Raw genomic sequence first — 20,959 nt, 5'->3', positions numbered from 1 at the left:
ACGTGCTGAACTCAGATATGTTCAACCGTATCCGAGTCATATAAAGTTACTGCTGATTTAAACATTTCCTGCTCCCACTGCTTCATAATAAAAGCTTTCCACTGACGAATTTATAGGGAATAAAATGTGTTTATGGCGTTGTTAGCAGTGCTATTCTTCAACACAACAACAAGATCGAGAGATATTCGATGGTATGTGTTCAGCGTACGAGCAGAAACGGCCACAGTGGTGATGATGATGATGTTTGAAGAGCTACAGACAGGATTTTAGTGCATTTTCGGCAAACGGTAAGCACTACCCAACCCTAGAAAACCTCTCCCACTCTCCAAATGAGGACCATAGTGATCACACCTTTGCATATACAGAACAGCGTGTGTGAGTTCAGTCTGTATCAGATGTCAGTGTTTCCCTGCACTATGTAAAGCAGACAAATAGGTGGAGAGGTGCCAAGTCTGTCTATTGTCCGCAGAGACAAACAAGCAGGTGCAGGGTCACACTGTTGCTGGTTGTGGTACTATATGGCATTCACCCCTCAGAGTACCTCCAGAGTTTGTCTTTCACTGTGTGGTCCAATACGACCCAGTACAGTCTTTTTATTTGCACATTAGATCGTATCAGAGGCGTAAACACTGCTTAATACCTAGATACATATAACGATATCCTGCATAATCCTGTCTTACTGCATGAATTCATCATCTCAAGAAATCTAAGAAGTACACAGTTTTTTCTTGGCCAACTAAATCAGAAGCACTTTTGCACTTTAAGACCTTTTCACATGATCTGGGTGCTGTCTCACATTTGGACACTCTGTTGCTTTGCTGGAATTTAAGCTTCTTCTTTCGTTTTATAACTCCAAGTCATTTTTTGGAGGAGTAAATCTGCCAAATGCTTGAATTAAAAAAAAAAAAAAAAAAAAAAAAAATTAAAAAAGATTGTGTAATGTTCCCAACAGGCCGAAAGAAACCAGTGTCAGCCACCCCCAAGGAGATGGAGTGGGCACAGATGGCCTGTCATCGCTGTCTGGTCTACCTGGGAGATCTAGGTAATAACAGGATAATAAAATATGCAATGAATTCATCTTTCTGCCCAGCTTGTAGAGGTGTGAGACAGCATGTGTGTGTCATTCAGCGTGGGAAATTTTGGCCTTAGCAATAGATTTTAATTGGCTGGATTCTGTATGGTTGGTTTGGACGTGTGTGTGTGTGTGTGTGTGTGTGTGTGTGTGTGTGTGTGTGTGTGTGTGTGTGTGTGTGTGTGTGTGTGTGTGTGTGTGTGTGTGTGTGTGTGTGTGTGTGTGTGTGTGTGTGTGTGTGTGTGTGTGTGTGTGTGTGTGTGTGTGTGTGTGTGTGTGTGTGTGTTAGAGATGTTGGTATTTTGATTGATATAACTTAACATTTCAAGCAAATTAAATGATTTCTGTGCCATTTTTTTAGGTTTTGCTTTTTCAACAGATAAACAGGAATTTGAATGAATAAGTGAAAATTTCATTACTTTAGCCCGAGGCGTTTGTGTCCCAGAACATTTCATAAATAATTGAGCCTCTGAGAGTCAATTGATTGATAAGCAAAGGAAGTATTTTTTTTCTCTGTTGCTTAACATTTATTTTTAAAGTTGTTTGTTTTTTCCTGTGCAGCCCGTTATCAGAATGAACTTGCGGGAGTGGAGGCTGAGCAGCTGGCAGAGAGGTTTTACCATCAGGCCCTTTCTGTCATGCCACACGTAGGTGAGTGACTGTCATACAAAGCTACTTAAGATGTCACTCTGCTTCTCCTGTGGTCACGGAGAAAATGGTAAAGTTTGTGTTTTTCTGGCATGGGAGATTAGTGGGGAAAACTGTTTGTTAAAAAACTTATAAGTAGGGCTGTCAAACGATTAATTTTTTTAATCGAGATTAATCGCAGAATTTCCATAGTTAATCATGATTAATCAGGTTTTGAATTGCATGTTTAAAATCCTGTTATTTTACATTTCAAGGCAGTTTTAAGCCCATCATGTAAAGCATTTCTTACCAGAGTGTCTTAACTGGGAATCAATCACGGCTCTGCTGCGACTCCCACACTCCAAAATGGTCCTTTGGTGGAGCTGAGGCTGGCTTGGCTGCACCTGGGTGTTTAGCGTGGAGGTGCTAACTCAAACTCCACGTACTCCGGTGGTAGTTAAACTCCGTTTGACACAGTTTGCATTTTACTTTTGACTTGTCAACTGAAGCGTCTGGAAGTGTTTTAAAGTTAAACAAGCCGTTCAAAAGTCCAGTAGCTCTCTTACTTTCCATCAGCGCGGTAGGTTTACTGCAGGAGGCCACTTCAAAGCATAGCGCTACAGCTAGAGGAGCCGTCTGCGGGGGAGTAGAAGGGGCAAAAAGGCTTGCAACATTAAAATGCGATTTAAAAAAATTAACGCGTTATGGATTGCATTAATCTAATCGCGATTAATGCGTTAACGCTGACAGCCCTACATATAAGATAAAGCTATCACATATTGATCCTGTTTTTTTATTTTATTATGAAAAAGTGATGTTTAGACTGCTAATAAACGTAGCATAAAGACTGAAATCAGGGCAAAATAGCTGGTCTGGCTCTGTCCAAAAGTAACAAAATCCACTTCCAAAGAATAGTAATTTACATTTTATGTCGGGTTTATTTAATCCATTCAAACAATTTACCATTTTACGAGAGGTTATGTGCCTGACTGTTTCATGACCAGGAGCAGTAACTTGTAACTGAAGGTCAAATGTCATTTTTACACTTTGAATTTTGTGCAGATTAAACAAACAAGCTATAACGTGTTAGTTTGTGAGATTTTGAGGTGGTGACAGTAATTACAAGTAGATATTTATGTTTATTTGTTTCTTTAGTGCAGCGGTTTCCAAACTATTCCATAAAGGGCCATAATGTGGCTGCTGGTTTTCACTCCAACCAGGCAAGAGCAGGAGCATGACTCATTTAACCTTCCTGTCGTCCTCCCGGGTCAAACTGACCCCGTCCGTTTTGACTGTTTTTTCTTTCCTCCTTTCCTTCCTTCTATCCTCCCTCCCTCCTTCCTTCTTCTTCCCTTCCTTCTCTCCTTCCTCCCTCCTTTCCTCCCTTCCTTCTATCCTCCCTCCCTCCTTCCTCCCTTCCTTCTTCTTCCCTTCGTTCCTTCCTTCTCTCCTTCCTCCCTCCTTTCCTTCCTTCTTCCTCCCTTCCTTCCTCCCTCCCTTCTCTCCTTCCTCCCTCCTTTCCTTCCTTCTTCCTCCCTCCCTCCTTTCCTTCCTGTCCTTTCCTCCTTTCCTTTCCTTTCCTGTCCTGCTTTCCTTCCTTTCCTTTCCTCCTTTCCTTCCGCCCTCCCTCCTTTCCCTTGCTTCCTTCCTTCCTTGACTCGAGGACAACAGGAGGGTTAATCAACTGATCTCAGTGATTGGTTGATTGACACACGGCCCTTTTTGGAATAGTTTGGACATGCCGGCTTTAGTGGATTTACTGATTTATTAGAGAAAACTTCATTTGAACCTCTTATCCTGAAAAAACACACAAAGTTATTAAGATATTAGATATTTTTCCAGGTTTTTCCTGTTAGTTATAAATGTCTCTTAGTGTGTAAATGCCAAAAAACTGACCCATATACTGCAAACCTCTAGGCACCGCTTCTCTGTCTTAATACTTTCTCATAATAAGCCTGCACAAAGGTCATACATGCAGATTTTCAGTATGAATACAGACTGCAAGGCCTCACGATCCTTCATGCTTTTTGGGATATAGTTTCTCATAATGAGCCTGCACAAAGGTCATACATGCAGATGAGCAGCTTAACTCCTGCTGGATTATTGCTCCCTACTGTTCAAGAGACGTGAGATATTTAAGAAGGAAACATTAGTAAAGTTCTGCTGAAGTTATCATAGTTCTCCGTATCTTCTCGGGCATCATCAGCATGTTTTGAGTCGTGCAGTCGTACATTACGTTATGATTCCAAATGAGTTAAATCCAAAAATGAACTGTTCACTCCATTTTTCACCTGCCTGTTGACAGGAATGCCTTTTAACCAACTGGGCACACTGGCGGGAAGCAAGTTCTACAACGTTGAAGCAACCTACTACTACCTGCGCTGGTGAGTAATACTTCTCATGGGTCATTAAGTGTCTTGTTAGAAATTGAACAGGATGCAATAATTTAGCATGTCTTAACATAATATTTAATCTGATCTGCACCAGCATCCAGTCAGAGACTCCATTTGAGGGCGCCTACGGCAACCTGAAGCGCCTGTTTGACAAAGCCGCCAAGATGTACCACCAAGTGAAGAAGCAGGAAATGAAGAAGCTGTCTCCATCTCGACAAAGGTGAGGAGTCCAAAGACAATCTGTGAAAAGCTGTTTATTCTTAGAGTTACATTTAGCATTTTTTCCTCTGGACTTTTTAAAAATTATTTATAGATTTGCTATAAATGTGCATAAGTGCTCACCTTTATTTCTGTCCGCAGTAGACCAATACAGACAGAGTCTTTCTGTTGTGACTTTAATTTGATTCACTCTTAGATCATTAACCCTCTGTGGACAGCAGTTGCACAGTGTTACCAGTGTTTTTTTTCTAGCCACTCTGGTAAACTACAATCAGTATTTTTGACTTCACTCTGCTGACATCCAAGAGTGATGTTAATCTAGTCCCAATTGACAGCTGGGGCTTCATGTAATTATCAACTTGCATGCTCTCCATTTGTATCACAAAGGTAGAGTTTTGCCAGCGGTGGGATAAACGGCATCTCTCTGCAGATAGGATTAGATAATTGATTATCCCTGTGGGGAAATGAGATTGCTGAAGCAACAAAAGTAAAAGGATTCAGTAGGAAAAAGATAAATATGCAAATAAACATTTTAATAGATGCAGGGTATTGTCCGGGTCCATGATGGTTTTCAAAACATTTAAAAGACACTTGAATAAGTTTGTCTGTTCAGCTACGCCCTGTTGAGTATTTAATGCCTCTTTTGCACAGTTTATTAACCATCATTACTATTTAAAATACAACTGGGCACGGAGCAAATAAGATTAAGAAATGCTTTGCCACCTGGACAGAGAACAGTGCTGTGTTTGTTTCTAGCTGTGGTGTGTTCAAATATTTCTACTCTTGAACAGTGTGTCAGGCTAGCTGCTCACTCCTGCTTCCAGTCTCGCTAAGCTAACTGTCTGCTGGCTCCAATGTCATATTTAGCATACAGGTGTGAGAGTGATGTCAGTCTTTTCAGCAAGAGAGCAAATAAAGTATTTTCTAAAATGTCAAATCTTGCTTAACAACTGCAATAAAACAAATGTATCTATTTTGTTTAAGAAAAAAAAGCTAATTTAGGTACATAATCATAATCTCTGTGATCTATAATTTACACCTTTTTTTCTCCCCTGCAGATCAAAAGACATTAAGCGTCTCCTGGTGAGCTTCATGTACCTCCAGAGCTTGTTGCAGCCCAAGAACAGGTGTGTGTGTGTGTGTGTGTGTGTGTGTGTGTGTGTGTGTGTGTGTGTGTGTGTGTGTGTGTGTGTGTGTGTGTGTGTGTGTGTGTGTGTGGTGTAACTCATCACCTCCACTTATTTAGAACAATGGTGAAAATAAACATTTAATCGTCAAAGATTTTATTAGTTTTTAAGACTGCATGAACAACCTTCTATGTATATTTCAGTTATCATCAACTTTATTTGTCAAGTCCAATATTCTGTTTTGTAAAGTGTTGATTAAAAATCCAGGGGACATAACAATGGGATTACAGGAAGCCAGTTATACTGTTATAATCAGTCATAAAATGTGCATCCAGTTAATGAAGTAAAAGGGGAAATTCAGGAAGAATAAACACTTATTTGAGACTACAGCATTGTTTCTTTATTATTTATTATTAAATTGTATGTATTTTGTCTCCTCTCTCTGTACGTATGCAGTCTGATGGAGACGGAGTTGACGTCACTTTGCCAGTCGGTGCTGGAGGATTTTAACCTGGTGCTGTTTTATCTGCCGCCGCCAACACACGGTGGCGCTCACCACTCCCCCAGTGAGGAGGAAGAGGAGCAGCAGCAGCACGCTGACAGCTCCTGCCCCGTGCTGCCTGACACTCTGGTCTTCAAGATGGTGGTCACATGTCTGATGGTGGTGCACAGCCTGAAGAGGGGAGGTTGGTGTTTGTGTGATGTTTTTGTCACATTTATTTTTATATTTATTTTAATTTATATCTTTATGATGTTGTGAATGATTAATGAATGTGTTGGCGTAGGGATCTGTATGTGATTCTGGATTAGATGAAAATCTGAATAGAAGAAGAGGAAAAGGCTTTGCAGTAAACTAGCTGAATGAAGTTGTCCATGTTTCCCACCATCATGACAGAATCTGTGATGGATTGACTCCCAAGTTGGACACAAATTGGAATTTAAAACTATAAATCCGATAATTAAACTAGTTATTTTTATGTCCACACTGGGACAAAGTATACATTTTAAACTAACAGTTCTTGTGCTAAATCATATTTGTACGTTTTGGCTTTAGGATCCAAGCAGTACAGCGCATCCATAGCTTTTACTCTGGCCCTGTTCTCCCATCTGGTGAACCACGTGAACATCCGGCTGCAGGCTGAATTGGAGGAAGCGGAGAGCCAGGTGCCTCCACTAAACACTGACGCCACAGGTGAGAGGAAATTCCCGTCTGTTTCATGTTATTTAAGGTATTTCATGTCTCAAAGATTCCTCAAAAGTCAGCATAGTACAAGATATCTGCTTAGCCAGTGTTTGCTACCAGGGTTATTATAGTTAACTAAAACTAAAATTAAAACTAACTCCTTTTTACTGTGTCCTGTTCAGCTTGACATAACAGACTGGTTCCAGTAGGTGGCAGCATAGCCGACACCAGCTGCCACATAATGCACAAGAAGAAGCTTGACGTGCATTTTATGATTTTCTAGAAAGAAGAAGTTGTTCCAGGCAGAAAACATCACAACCCAATATGGGAATATTTTGACTACGACCCCACAATAGTTATTACATAGTTAGAGTAATTTGAAAGTCCTTCGAAGCTCTCACAGAGAAGCACACCAACAGTTCCAGGAGTTGAGGGAGCAGGAGACAGCTAATGCAAGCTCACAGACAGCTGCACCACATCAAGACCTCCACAAACTCTTTTCAGCTTCTAAGCTAAGACTGAACTAAAACTACCTAATCACTTGTTAAAATTTTAAAACTATAATAACCAATTTGCTACAGAGATCAATGTGTCAGTCTCCATTTTTCCTCATCAGCAACACCTTTAAGCTTTTAAAGTCTTCTTGAAAAGTACAGCTGTGTGTGAAGTTTCTACCTGATGCAAAGGTTTTTTTACACTTAGACCTTAACTTGGCTTGCTGTCAAGAGAAATTTAATTTATTTACACTTTCTAGCAAACATGTAGTTGATGTGTGAGTAAAAGATGTCAGGGAAACATCTTGACAATACAAAAGGCAGTGAATCATTTTCTCTCTCTCATGTAGATGACCTGGAGATGAGGGATATGTCAGCTCCACCTGCAGACTGCGCCGATGAGAAGCCTCTTCAGAATGGCTCCCTGGAGCAAGAAGAGGAGGAGGAGGAGAAGGATGAAGACGGCTGTGAGAGGGTTGGCGCCAAAAAGCAGGTCAGCGTGGAAGAACAGTGCAAGCTGGATATGGATAAACAGAGGCAGAAGAAGAAGTACACCCGCCTCTCCAGACTGCGCAGACGCCGCTGTGCCCGCAAGGACGGTCGAGGAGAGGATGAAAGCGACCTGAGCGAAGGCTTCGAGAGCGAAGATGACGAAGATGACGACGACCACAGGAGGGGCCATGTTGATTCAACGGGTGGCGCCTCGACCGGAGCCCTGCCCAATCCTTCCTCTCTCCGCAAAGAGACGAAGAGAGACCACCTGGGGGAAGAGGGCAGCTGGGGGAGTGGCTCAGAGGAGGAGGAGGAGGAAGGAGGAACGGCGTTTGATGTAGAGACTGATTCAGACATGAACAGCCAGGAGTCTCGATCAGACCTGGAAGACATAGAAGACACGGAAAACTCAGACAACTTGGAGGGTCAGGCTCGGGAACACCAGGACGAAGAGGAGGATGAAGATCAACCTAAGGAAGAAGGAGGGTACAGGGACGGCGATACCCCTCCGACCACCAACGGGCCCCTCACGCCCAGCGACCCCAGCATCAGCAGTAACCTTCAGGCCATGTCCTCACAACTCTTCCAGGCCAAGCGCTGCTTCCGCCTGGCGCCAACCTTCAGCAACATGCTGCTGAGGCCTCAAGCCTCATCTTCCTCGGGTATTCCCACCCCTACTGACACTTCTGCTCCCCCTTCCCAAGAGACACCCCCTCCTCCTGGGGATTCCCCCTGCGACATCAACCCTGGCACTGCCAACGGAACCAGTGAAAATGGTAACGTGCTGTTTGCCTCACAGTTTTCTGTTTTTGTCTGAGCCTTTTTAGTACTTATTTAGGATTTCTTGTTGACCTGCAACTCTTTTTGTCTTGATTGCTGTGTCTCCTCCCACTCTAGACTTGGACTCTGATTCAGAAGGCAGCCAACACAGTACTCAATCAGTCCACAGTGAGAAAACGCTCTTAGAGAAGCTCGAGATCCTGACCAATCAAGGGTTGATCCAGGTGGTGAAGGTCTTCGTGGACTGGCTGAGGACAAACACTGACATTATCCTCATGTGTGCGCAGGTAAAGTGACACCATCTCGTGCTTTGTGAATAAAACATTGACCTCATAGGAGTATATTTAATAAATTATTATTCTCTGTTCAATCCAGAGTTCTCAAAGCCTGTGGAACCGACTGTCTGTGCTGCTCAACCTGCTACCAGATGGCAGCAAGATGCTGGAAGCTGGTGAGTTATGTATTGAATGCACTGTATAGAGATTTCTACTCATCTCTGGCCTGTACGGCTCATGGCTACATGACACCACTAATAATAATTTCATAGACCCCGAGATACCTGAAAAGGGCATGCGCTAAACAGCATTATGTGGGAAAAAAAAAAAAAAAAAAAAAAAACCCATAGCAGTTTCCTACATTATCATTTGACCTATTTCAATGATTTGTTTTAATACCGCTGCTGTATTACAATTAAATGAGATGCATTTGTTTAAAAGAGTGCTCTGTTTTTTTCCATGCAGTTAAATGTGTTTTTACACACTTAATGACTCTGAGTCAGCGGTTTATTTATGCATACATGTTTGTGTGTTGCAGAGCTCGGTCTGAACTCAGAGGTGACTGAGATGTTGAATGAATGTGAGCAGCCCGGTTTGGTCCAGAGTCTGCTGCTGCCTGAGGACTTGGCTCTGCGGCACCTGCCTGCTCTCAACGTAGCTCACCGCCGCCTTGACTTCACTCGCCGCAACCCGTCCCTCAGTGCGCTGCAAGAGGTACATAGGATACACACACACACACACACACACACACACACACACACACCACACAATTCAGCTTTAACCTTCCTGTCGTCCTCCCGGGTCAAATTGACCCGTCTGTTTTGACTGTTCCTTCCTTCCTTCCTTCCTTTCTTCCTTCCATCTGTGCTTCCTCTCTCCTTCTCTCTTTCTTTCCTTCCTATCTCTTTCTTCCCTTTCTTCCTTCCTTCTGTCCTTCCTCCCCCCTACCTTCCTTCCTTACTTCTTTCCTCCATCCTTCCTTCTTTCCTCTGTCCTTCTTTCCTTCCTTCCTCCCTCCCTCCTACCTTCTTTCCTCCCTCCCTCCCTCCTACCTTCCTTCCTTCCTTACTTCTTTCCTCCATCCTTCCTTATTTCCTTTCCTGCCTTCCTTCCTTCCGTCCTCCATCCCCCTTTCTTTCTTCTGTTGTTCCTTCCTTTCTCTCTCCTTCCTTACTTCCTCCCTCCCTGCCTTCTTTCCTTTACTCGAACACAACAGGAGGGTTAACACATGTCCAGTGTGTATTAAGACCACTGCAATACACAAAACAGTGAATTAGTTCCACCATGAGATTTATCAGTCCGTTATTGTAGAAACATGACACATGACTTTTACCAGTTGGTTGACTTTTTTTAATGAGCCAGCTTTTTCCAAACTAATACAACACAATGTGATAGACGCCATCTTTGCACCAATGGTCTTAGACAAAATTATTCTGTGTCCAGCATCTCAAGTACTGAAATTTGAGGAGACTTTTACACAGAATCAAAATGTTTGCCAGTGTTTCAAAACATTTACAACATTTGATGACATTTATGAAATAACTCAGACGTGATTTTGAATTATTTGTCATTAGATGTTGAACAGAAAATGAACTGGCAGCTATTTTTAATATTCATTAATCATTTACACTGCTTTTCTTTATATGTGTTAGTGAAGTGAATATTTGACTTTGAATCAGACAAAACAAGAAACACCATCTGCATCATTATAACATCCACTAACCAACATGTCACTATGTCAGTTTGTGTAAAAGAAAAAAAAAAGTCGATAATAGTTGAGTCGTTGATTTATCCTCCACAATATGAAACAGCATAATTATATAAAAGTCTTCTCTCTCTCTCTCTTTCTTTCAGTGTGTGGTGCGAGTGTGTTGTATTCGCAGTTTTGGGCACTTCTTAACCAATCTCCAGGGCAACGTGTTGCACTTCAACCCGGAGGCGGGCATCTTCACCAGCATCAGCCAATCTGAGCAGGATAATCTGGTGCAACAGGCCAAGGCCCAGTTCCGAATGGTGAGTGACATCTGAGACAGAGGGACCGGAAAACCGTTATTTCTCTCTGTGGTGTTTTGTAACTGACGACCTAAATAAATGGGACGAATTTATAATGAATGACCTGGAATTAAAATACTTCTCACCTACATTCCCTTTTTATTTTTATTTTCTTGTCCAGGCTGAAGAGGAGGCTCGTCGAAATCGTTTAATGAGGGATATGGCCCAGCTTCGATTACAGGTTTGAACATTACCACTCTGTCCTCTGACTGATTTAAAGCAGTGATACAGCTTAACCCTTGTGTCGTCCTCCCGGGTCAAATTCACCCTGTCTGTTTCTTCCTTCCTTCCTTTCTTCCTTTCTCCCTTCCTTCCTTCCTTTCTTCCTTTCTCCCTTCCTTCATTTCTTCCTTTCTCCCTTCCTTCCTTTCTTCCTTCCTTCCTTTCTCCCTTCCTTTCTCCCTTCCTTCCTTTCTTCCTTTCTCCCTTCCTTCCTTCCTTTCTTCCTTTCTCCCTTTCTTCATTCCTTCCTTCCTTCCTGCCTTCCTTCCTTTCCTTTGTCCCTTCCTTCTGTCCTCCTATCTCCCTCCTAACCCTAACCCTAACCTCCTATCCTTCCTTTCTCCCTCCCTCCCTCCCTGCGTTCCTTCATTCCTTCCTTCCTCCCTGCCTTCCTTTCCTCTGTCCCTTCCTTCCTTTCCTCTGTCCTTCTTTCCTTCCTTCCTCCCTCCTACCTCCCTCCTTTCCTTCCATCTTCATCCCTTTCATCCATACTTCCTTCTTCCTCCCTTCCATTCTTCCTTCCTCCTTTCCTTCCTTCTTCCTCCCTTCCTTCTTTCCATTCTTCCTGCCTCCTTTCCTCCCTTCCTTCCTTCCTTCCTTGACTCGAGGACAACAGGGTTGTTGTATATGAAAGTTTTAAATATAACCCCAATATATATTATGTAAAATTGTATTCTGTTCAGGATTGGAAAAAACAAAGCCTTTGAAGCAGCAGAAAAAGTGGAATTACTTTTCTGCAATTTTTTATACTTTACGAAATTATCCAGTGGGCCGGATCGGACCCCTTGTAGGGCCTGTTCTGGCCCACTGGCCGTATGTTTGACGCCCCTGCTGTAATATATCCCTCTGACCATAAAACGATACACAGTACAGTGCATACTTCATCCTACATTAACTGCACATCATCAGCTGTTGGGTCTCTTCCTTGCAGCTGGAGGTATCGCAGCTAGAGGGCAGCCTTCAGCAGCCTAAGGCCCAGTCGTCCATGTCTCCCTACCTGGTGCCAGACACAGCTGCTCTCTGCCAGCATCTCAACCTCATCCGGCAGCTGGCCGGCAGCGGATGCTTCATAATCATCATCCCACGAACAGGTCAGTGCTCGGCCTCTTCGTCTATCTGTCCTGAGCAGAAGGATGATGACTGTTGGGTTCAGGGAACAGGAGAACAGGAGTAATGAGGGGGATGATTTTACACTATCTTAACAGTAGAGACGGACAATTGTGTAAAATATATTATAGGCTATTTCTTTTCTTTTTTTTTAAGAATAAAACTTTGGTTCAGTGATTTCACATAATCATAAAGTTACCTATCAGGCAATATAGTGTTCCTAACATCAACATTATCTAAATAATATATACACTAGGGGTGTGTCCAAAAAATCAATCCATCAATTAATATCGATTTTCTATTTCAAAATTCGATATCGATTCAAAATTGTGTGAATGGATTTTTTCAGAGAGAATAGATGGAAACATGAAATTTAAAATAATAATTATAATTTGAGAGTTTACAACTTTGTCTTGTATTTGAACTGACATGCTTATCCATCATCACTATGGTTACATGATGACATCATAATTCAAAATGACATGATTTAAAATGCCACTGGTCTTAAGGGTAAATACACATAGATGCTATCATGCAAGATCCCAGTGTTGGATCAGACTCATGATTTAACTTTACTCTTGAACAATTTGGTGTCCACACATGATTGCATGTTAAAAATATTGTCTGACTTACAAAGTTTTGCCTTTTCGTGTCTTGCTTTTGATTTCAATGCATGAAATTACAAAAATGTTTAAGTATGTATGCTGTGGAAGTAGCCAGCCTGCTAATTAAGCAGTCAACTGACAGAACAAGTCATCAGCAGTCATTTCTGAACATCAATCAATTGTTTTAGATTACTTCATCAAGCAAAGCAAAAAAGTCAAATATTTGTTGGTTTCAGCTTCTTAAATATGGGGCCAGTTTCATATCATTTTTGAGCAGCTGGTCAGATATAACAAGCACTTTTTATAGACTTAAAAATAATGTAATAAAAAGTAGATTAACTGATGATTGATTAGTTGCAGCCCTAAATGCGTGACTAGTGGTGTGACAGGACTGCTTTGAATGATATTTAAATCGCACTGTCACGCAGAAATGAATCAAGCTGCTACCCAGAGAAAATAACAATACACACTAGTTCATGACAGTGACAATAATTCTTCATATTTAAACTAAAATAAGTTGGATTTCAGCTGTGAGGTGCAGTTCAGACGTAGCCATATAGGCCAAAAGTCATTAACTGTCAAGGGCAGTGCATGTTGGAATAGTCTCCCAACTCTGATCAGAGATAGTTCCACTTTTACTGCATTTAAAAAACATCTTAAAGAATGGTTACTATCCCATGAATAACATACTTACTAGCACTTTAATACAGTATTACTGTAGCCCTTATTTCTCACTGTATCCTATCCTTTACTGTCTCCTATCCTTTACTGTCTCCTATCCTTTACTGTCTCCTATCCTTTACTGTCTCCTACCCTTTACTGTATCCTACCCTTTACTGTCTCCTATCCTTTACTGTCTCCTATCCTTTACTGTAACTTATTGTATAATTGCTGCTAACATTGTGCCTTCTTTTATATTTTTTTATATTTTAAGTTGTTTGTGTTTATGGTATGTCTGTCTGTCTTTTAATGTGAGGACTACGGGTGGAAATTAGCCTTGAGCTAAACCCGGTATATTTACAAGACGTCATTGCACCAATTGTCCATTAATATACATTGTCCTCGGCAAATAAATGATATAATAGTAATAGTGATTTTTTTCCCCCCTGAGTTAACAGATCCTGATTCAGATTCAAACTTAATCTGAGTCAGGCTATTTCCTGAAATAAGCGTTTGCTCTTCTTTTTTTAATCTGGACTGCTTCTGTGTTGTAGTGATTGATGGACTTGACAGACTGAAGAAGGAAAATGCTGGTGCGAGGGACGGCATCCGCTTCCTGGAGTCTGAATTTCGCAAAGGCAACAGGTGTGTGTGTGTGTGTGTGTGTGTGTGTGTGTGTGTGTGTGTGTGTGTGTGTGTGTGTGTGTGTGTGTGTGTGTGTGTGTGTGTGTGTGTGTGTGTGTGTGTGTGTGTGTGTGTGTGTGTGTGTGTGTGTGTGTGTGTGTGTGTGTGTGTGTGTGTGTGTGTGTGTGTGTGTGGTGTTACTGATGAAGCTCTTACTGCACTTTCTTTTTGTGGAGAGGGCGGGGGTGTAATATATTTTTTGTTTCCTTCCATTATTTTGAACATATCACATCATTTTGTAGGTACATACGCTGCCAGAAAGAGTCGGGTCGAAGTTTTGAGAGAGATAAACTGAAAAGGCAGGACATAGAAGCCTGGTAAGCCTTAATGCACTTAACTTCCTTTATCTATCTGATGGTGGTGCACAGTCCTTATCTAACATACTCACTGGATTAAAATGGATCCTACTTTTGCTCCTCTTCCTTATTTCTAGGCATTTATACAGGATGGTGGATAGCTGTCGTCAGTTAACCGTCTCCCAGAGCAACGGAGATGAAGATACAGCTGGCATGGTGACCATTCTTACTGGTCATCAAGTGGAAGAGCTTTGCACTCGATCAGCAGCAATGAAGGTCAGTCACACTATGTTTTTTCTTTTTTTGTACATTACAGACCCAATCATACACTAGAAGTTGACATTTCCCACCAAGACAAGCAAAACCTAATAGACTTCAGACTCTGTTGTGTTTTCACTCCAGTTCTGTCCTCACTGGACCGTGTTCATCACTGCTCTGTTACTGTAGAGCAGGGGTGCCAAACTCATTTTCATTCAAGGGCCACATATAGCCCAATTTGATCTCATGTGGGCCGGATCATTAAAAAGATGGAAGGAAAGAGGGGAAAAAAGAAAGAAAGGAAGGAAGGAAGAAAGGGAGGAAGGAAGGAAAACAAGACAGGAAGGAAAGATGGAAGGAATGAAGGAAGGGAAAAAGAAAGGGAGGAAGGAAGGAAAAAAGAAAGAAAGAAAGGAAGGAAGGAAGGACAGATGGAAGGGAGGAAGGAAGGTAAACAAGACAGGAAGGAAAGATGGAAGGAAGGATAAAGAAAGAAAGGGAAGAAGGACAGATGGAAGGAAGGGAGGGAGGAAGGAAGGAAGGAAGGACAGATGGAAGGGAGGAAGGAAGGCAGGAAGGAAAGATGGAAGGAAGGAAGGAATGAAGAAAGAAAGAAAGAAAGAAAGGGAAGAAGGACAGATGGAAGAAAGGGAGGAAGGAAGGAAGGACAGATGGAAGGAAGGAAAACAGACAGGAAGGAAAGTGGGCCGGGTTGGATACCTCGGCGGGCTTATGTCGTGGTTTCTTTTATTTGAACCCAATATTGTTTTAATGTACTTTCCGTGTGTGTGTGTGTTTGTGTGTGTGTGTTTGTGTGTGTGTGTGTGTGTGTGTGTTGACATTAAAACATGACACCAGAGCTTAAGCAAACAAGCGATGCATCAATCAACATTTGCTGGTTCTAGCTTCTCAATTACAAAGATCAGCTCATTTACTTTGTCGTAAATTATAGTAAATTAAACATTTACTTTTTGACTTTTTGACAACTAGGGGTGTGTCCAAAAAATCGATCCATCAATTAATATCGATTTTCTATTTAAAAATTCGATATCGATTCAAAATTGTGTGAATGGATTTTTTCAGAGAGAATAGATGGAAGCATGAAATTTAAAATAATAATTATAATTTGAGAGTTTACAACTTTGTCTTGTATTTGAACTGACATGCTTATCCATAATCTTTATGGTTACATGATGACATCATAATTCAAAATGACATGATTTAAAATGCCACTGGTCTTAAGGGTAAATACCTCTGAGTCTCAAAACATTTGGAAAAACATTTCCATTCATTTGCATTGAACCGTGCAAATTGAAATTCAAGATCTGTTCTGTATCTCATGTTTTGTACTTATTTGAATGTTGTTGTTTTCTTCCTCCCGCCAGTCGGCAATCCAGGTGGTGGGCTCGGCGGGAATGGAGCTGAAGAACATCGTGGAGTTCTACCGGCAGTGGAAGGAGATTGGCTGAGAGGTCAAAGGGGGGCAGCTGTTGGTGCTGCTGAAACAGCTGATCGATCACAACACTCGCTCCCTCTCTCTCTCTCCCACTCTTTTGCTCTGTGTGTATCTGCGTCTTCAAAAGGCAAAAAAACAACTCAAAAGAAAGATGGATCAAAAGAAAGAGTTAAAGCTTTAGAGGGCTGAAAAAGTAAAATACAGTGGAGGAATAAAAAAAGAGGAAAAAGTGGGCGATAAAACGGCGCTATAAGAAACAGCAGATCTCCCACCTCCCACCTCCCCAATCCTAAACATAAAGAGTGACCCATAGTGGTCGGGGTGAGGAAAAACGGTGGGGGGGGGAACGCGACACAACTTTTAAGTGCCACTGGTTCACACCCTAACCAGGAATACACTGTATATGTTAGCAAAATGAGTACATACATGTCGAGAGAGAAACCGCACACACACACACACACACACACATACCGCATATAAAACACATTCACGCTCAGATGAATCCATAATAGATATTTAGAGCAGTGGTTTGGATTTCCCGTTTCCCTTCCTCCCCTTTCCCTTCAGTCTGTATTTGAGAAACAGGGTCAAGAAACGTGCGAGTCTGGTAGGGCTGCGTTTTGTAAAGTCCGAGGGTGTATGACGTCAACTTTTTTGAGATAGAGAAAAAAACACACTCTGTCCACCTGACACCCGAAAGCTTCTTCCAGCCTTCCGAAAAATCAAACCAGGGTCTCGTAGCTTCTTAGCCCTCTTAGTTAAAGGGTTGAGGAAGACAGATGTACACTTCTCCGGGATTGGTTTCTTTCCTATGTGGCTTTTTTTTTTTTTTTTTTTTTTTTAATTTTATTTTATTTTATGATTTTTTTGCTGTGTTCTTTTGTGACCAGTGACTTATGTATTGTGATATCTCTGTATGAGAAGAGAAAAGGAAAAAAAAAAAAAATCAAAAAAACTAAACACACATTCACACAACAGGTGTTTTTCTCTCTTCTGTTAAAAGGTTTTAATTTGGATTTTATTTTTGTACCCAAATGATGTTGTTTATTTTGCTTTTTTTTTGTAAGCTCAAGCTGAATGAAATATGCAAGAATGTTTAAGGGAAAGGGTTGTTGTCGTGCGTTGATCCACTGAACAAGTCCTTCAGTTTCTGAAAAAGGAAAAAAAAAACAAAAAAACAACTATAATCAGAATTTATTTATCAAAGGTGTCATGTTAGAAGGAGGAGAGGAGGAGGAGGAGGAGGGACTTTAGGAGGCTGATTAGCTTCACGTTGTAGCTAGTCAGCGAGGAGACTCGGAGAGAGTAGAGAGGGTGGGCGAGCTGACTTTCCCTGGGGGGCGGGTGGGGTGGATTTTGTTTGGACCCCTTTTAAAACTCCTAAAATGTATCCCATCTACATCACCATCTCCATAGTGACTGTCCCATCATGCACAGTGCAAAAGAAATCCAGTATATGTGTGTGGTCATGCATTGAACAATAAAAAGAAACTCATTTAAAGATGCTGACTTCTGTCGTCTCATCACTTTCGTCTTTCATTTAATCTCTTAGTACTGAAATTAAAGGAGCAAGCCACCAATTTTTACACATTGAAAGTTACTCAGACAGGGACTAAAAATATAAATGAGGGGGAGCCTGTGATACTAACTCAGAGTTGGAGTTTGAAAGATGTTGGTGTCTACTCGGCAGGGAAAGATAGAATAGAAAAGAAATGACTTTATTGTCATTGCATAAAAAGTACAATGACATTTTCTGTGAATACACAAACACACAATAATCCCAAATCAATAAATCTATATATAAAAAAACATTTAAAAGCAGCATGATGCAAATGCACTATGGGAAATTGACACAGGATTAAAAAACAAGGATATATTTTTTACCTTAGCATCATTTTTGCCTTTTTTTCCCCTCACTTTTCTCCCACAAGTCTCCCTACTTAGTGCACTTCAAATCAGTTACTGCAGTTCTCCTTCAATTGTTTCAAGGTCTACTTTAAGCATCCCTACCACTTCAATATGTGACAGGTGCATGGGGAGAAAAAAACCTGGCACAACTGCACAGTCTCACTTACTGCTGGAATCTTTTCTCAGTGGAAAAAAAAAAGTTTTTAACATTTGTATTGAAGCAAATCAAACATGTAGATATTCTGCTTTTCTCTGTTGTATGGTTGTAAATTCAATATCTTTGAGTTTCTGGACTGTTGCTTGGCCAAAAGAAGCAAATTAGACACCTCTGCTTAGACCTCATGATTTTCTGAAAGACAAAAACAACTCATTGACAGAATTATTGATTCATTGATAATTTAAATAGTTGTTAGCCTTCTTACGGTTAACCTGTCTGACCTGAACCCTCCAAAAGTCTGGATGTGGAGTCTTTCCAGACACCCCTGCTTCTGCCTCTCTCCTCTCAAACTAGGCCTCCATGTGCCAGTCTTTGTCTTTTTCGCTTCAGTCTCTCTTGTGTCCCTCTCTGTCCCGGGCCCCGTGCCCACCACTGACAGAGCACACAGAATAACCAATCCCCTGGCAGCAGGGTCAGTGCCACCCCAACAGAAGACGAGGCTGGCACTGGTGTTGGCCCGGTTTTTTGCTGGGTAAGGGGGTTGGGGGAAACCTCACTGAACCCAAAGCAATCCTCTTTTCTGTGAGCTCATGAAGCTGTGTGGCTGCAGGGATTCAGAGTGGACTGAATGGGCTGCAGGGACAGGATGAGGACTTTAAACAAGCAAAAAAGCCATTAGTTAGATTTATAACTTAGTTAAAAGTGCCTGTGATCTGTGTGAGAGATGTCCATGCAGGGGTCCGTGCTTGCAGTGGGGAAATGCCTCGCCTGCCTGGAATTTATGTGTAAGTAACTTTTTTTTTATTTGTCTTTGGGGACTTTTTGTACTTTTGTGCTCATTAATAACAGTTATCTTGCACACAGTCTGGTAGAAATGGCAATGCTGCATTTAGCTCTTAATTAATGCTATCCGTGTTTGCTCATATGTTAATGATGCCTGGGCTCTTGTCCTCTCTGCCTTGTCTCCTGATCGTGAAAAACAAGGTTTCTTTCTTTGCTACATCCAATGGAAAAAGAGTCTCTGCCCTGAAGGTGGGATTTCGACACTGGGGGATCCAGTAGTGTTTTTATTCGGTTACTGCAGGAATGTGCACAGAGAGAGGAAGAGAGGAGGGGGCCTGTTTGGTACAATACGGACGGGCTTGATTGGGAAATCACGATGGAAATATAATTTTTCAATCCCACCCCTCCACGACAAAAAAAAAAAAAAAAATCTCACTATCCCCCCCCCCCCCCCCCCCCCCTCCCTCCTTCTTCTCCACGCTTCGGAATCACACACCTCTTCATCTGAGACTGCAATGATCCCATCGGAGACACGAAGCTGAAAGGTCAGAGCGGGTTTCTGTGTCCTGCTGTACATTTTGGCAGCGGGTTTCCATCATAGCAGCGCAGCTACACACACACACACACACACACATACACACACACACACACACTATGACTGGGTGTTTCTCTTTCTCAGAAGCATCAGTACATCACTACCTCCACTCCCCTAAAGACACCCTGGAGGGTTTTATTTTTTAGTTATTCTCATTTATGGGAACTGAATGTATCTTTGCCAAAAAAGTACTTCCGAAAAATCCTATTGTGGGAATTTATTTGCTAATGAATTCATTCCCATAATAAGAGTATTGAACTTATATAATGCTCTGTGGCGCAGGGTTTGTGCGCATGTTGTCGGTATTTGCGGATATCTCGCTTTGATCAGTTCTTGCGTGTCTATAACCAATTTAATATACATGTATAGATTTTTTTTTCTCTTTGATATGCCAATTACATTTTTCTTTTTAGTTTTTTTTTCATTTTTGTGAAAGTTTTACACACAAAACATTTGATATAAATTAAATTAAAGTAGTCTGCTCCACATTTATTATAATGATATTAATTAATGTTAACATTTGGGATGATAATATAATAACTTTCTGACTGCTGACTGCTGTTACTTTTGATACTATAAGTACATTTTGATGATATTATCTATGTACATTTGCTCAAGTTGAGTTTTGAATGCAATGACTTGAATACTTGTGATTTGTATTGTGTGGTCTTGCTACTTTTAGTATCTGACTTCTTCCACCACTATTATTTGCTGATTTTTTGCTGCTGTTTATTAACATAATTAGTGACTTTATTTGTATTGCACTTTAATGGTAAAATATAAAAAATATAGATAATTAGAAATTCAACTTTAAAAAGTAGAAGTATTGACTCCTCTGATTTGTCCAGGCAGGTTTTTTTCCAAAGTCTAGGAGCCCTAACATGAAGTAGGAGGTCATGTTTGTGTCTAAATCTTGATTTTGGAACAATTAGATAAGAAACATGATGTTCTCAATGATGGAGGCGGGACATGTGCAATGGGAGGTCCAATAACTTTTAGGAAAGACTCTCTGGCGTCACAAAATACTCACTTTAACTGGAAGCTGATTTTTTTTTCACAAGCTGTAAACAAGAGGGTTTTTTTATTTTCAGCTGATGTCACACAAAAAGAGGGCGGTACCAATCCCCTGGAATTTTCCCACTGAGATAGTAAAGTTTTTTCTAATTTTGATACTATATTGTTGCAGGGGATATGATCTGGACGTTATTTAGGTTGTGTTAGATGTTTTTTCCCACACAGACTATACAAATGTTTTCATATGTGACACTTAAAATCTGTCAAAGTCCAGTTTTGATTTCATAATTATGATCTTCTTAGTGAATAATGATCAACTAAACATTCTGGAAATGTATTATATAAGAGGTAAGAAGGAGGTCACATTACTGAGTTTCAAGTAAATACAGTAGTTTGAATAGTTGTGACACTCATTCGTTTCACATTCATCTGGGTTTCTCTTTTAACTCAAACACGACAGGCAAGGCCTTTGCAGAAATATGATGAGCTAGACATGTGTG

The 20,959-nt window shown here is 41.1% G+C and overlaps 1 protein-coding gene across 1 annotated transcript in view; it reads left to right on the top strand.

Moving 5' to 3' along the window:
- Positions 1-17,296, top strand: part of smg5 (SMG5 nonsense mediated mRNA decay factor) — a 30,609-nt gene extending 13,313 nt beyond the window's left edge. The window contains exons 5-22 of the mRNA XM_053327379.1: positions 953-1,042; positions 1,634-1,723; positions 4,005-4,083; positions 4,187-4,312; positions 5,370-5,438; positions 5,895-6,124; positions 6,493-6,630; positions 7,466-8,383; positions 8,505-8,674; positions 8,763-8,838; positions 9,201-9,376; positions 10,517-10,675; positions 10,836-10,895; positions 11,868-12,027; positions 13,863-13,953; positions 14,235-14,309; positions 14,426-14,564; positions 15,932-17,296. Of these exons, the coding sequence (XP_053183354.1) occupies positions 953-1,042; positions 1,634-1,723; positions 4,005-4,083; positions 4,187-4,312; positions 5,370-5,438; positions 5,895-6,124; positions 6,493-6,630; positions 7,466-8,383; positions 8,505-8,674; positions 8,763-8,838; positions 9,201-9,376; positions 10,517-10,675; positions 10,836-10,895; positions 11,868-12,027; positions 13,863-13,953; positions 14,235-14,309; positions 14,426-14,564; positions 15,932-16,015 (2,930 nt within the window). The 3' untranslated portion in view covers positions 16,016-17,296. The remainder of the gene's footprint in view (positions 1-952; positions 1,043-1,633; positions 1,724-4,004; positions 4,084-4,186; positions 4,313-5,369; positions 5,439-5,894; positions 6,125-6,492; positions 6,631-7,465; positions 8,384-8,504; positions 8,675-8,762; positions 8,839-9,200; positions 9,377-10,516; positions 10,676-10,835; positions 10,896-11,867; positions 12,028-13,862; positions 13,954-14,234; positions 14,310-14,425; positions 14,565-15,931) is intronic.
- The last annotated feature ends 3,663 nt before the right edge of the window (positions 17,297-20,959 follow it).

Source organism: Scomber japonicus, chromosome 10, assembly GCF_027409825.1.
Source record: "Scomber japonicus isolate fScoJap1 chromosome 10, fScoJap1.pri, whole genome shotgun sequence".
NCBI lineage: Eukaryota > Metazoa > Chordata > Actinopteri > Scombriformes > Scombridae > Scomber > Scomber japonicus.
The sequence above is the reverse complement of the archived record's forward strand: the minus strand, read 5'-3'. Positions and strand labels throughout refer to the sequence as shown.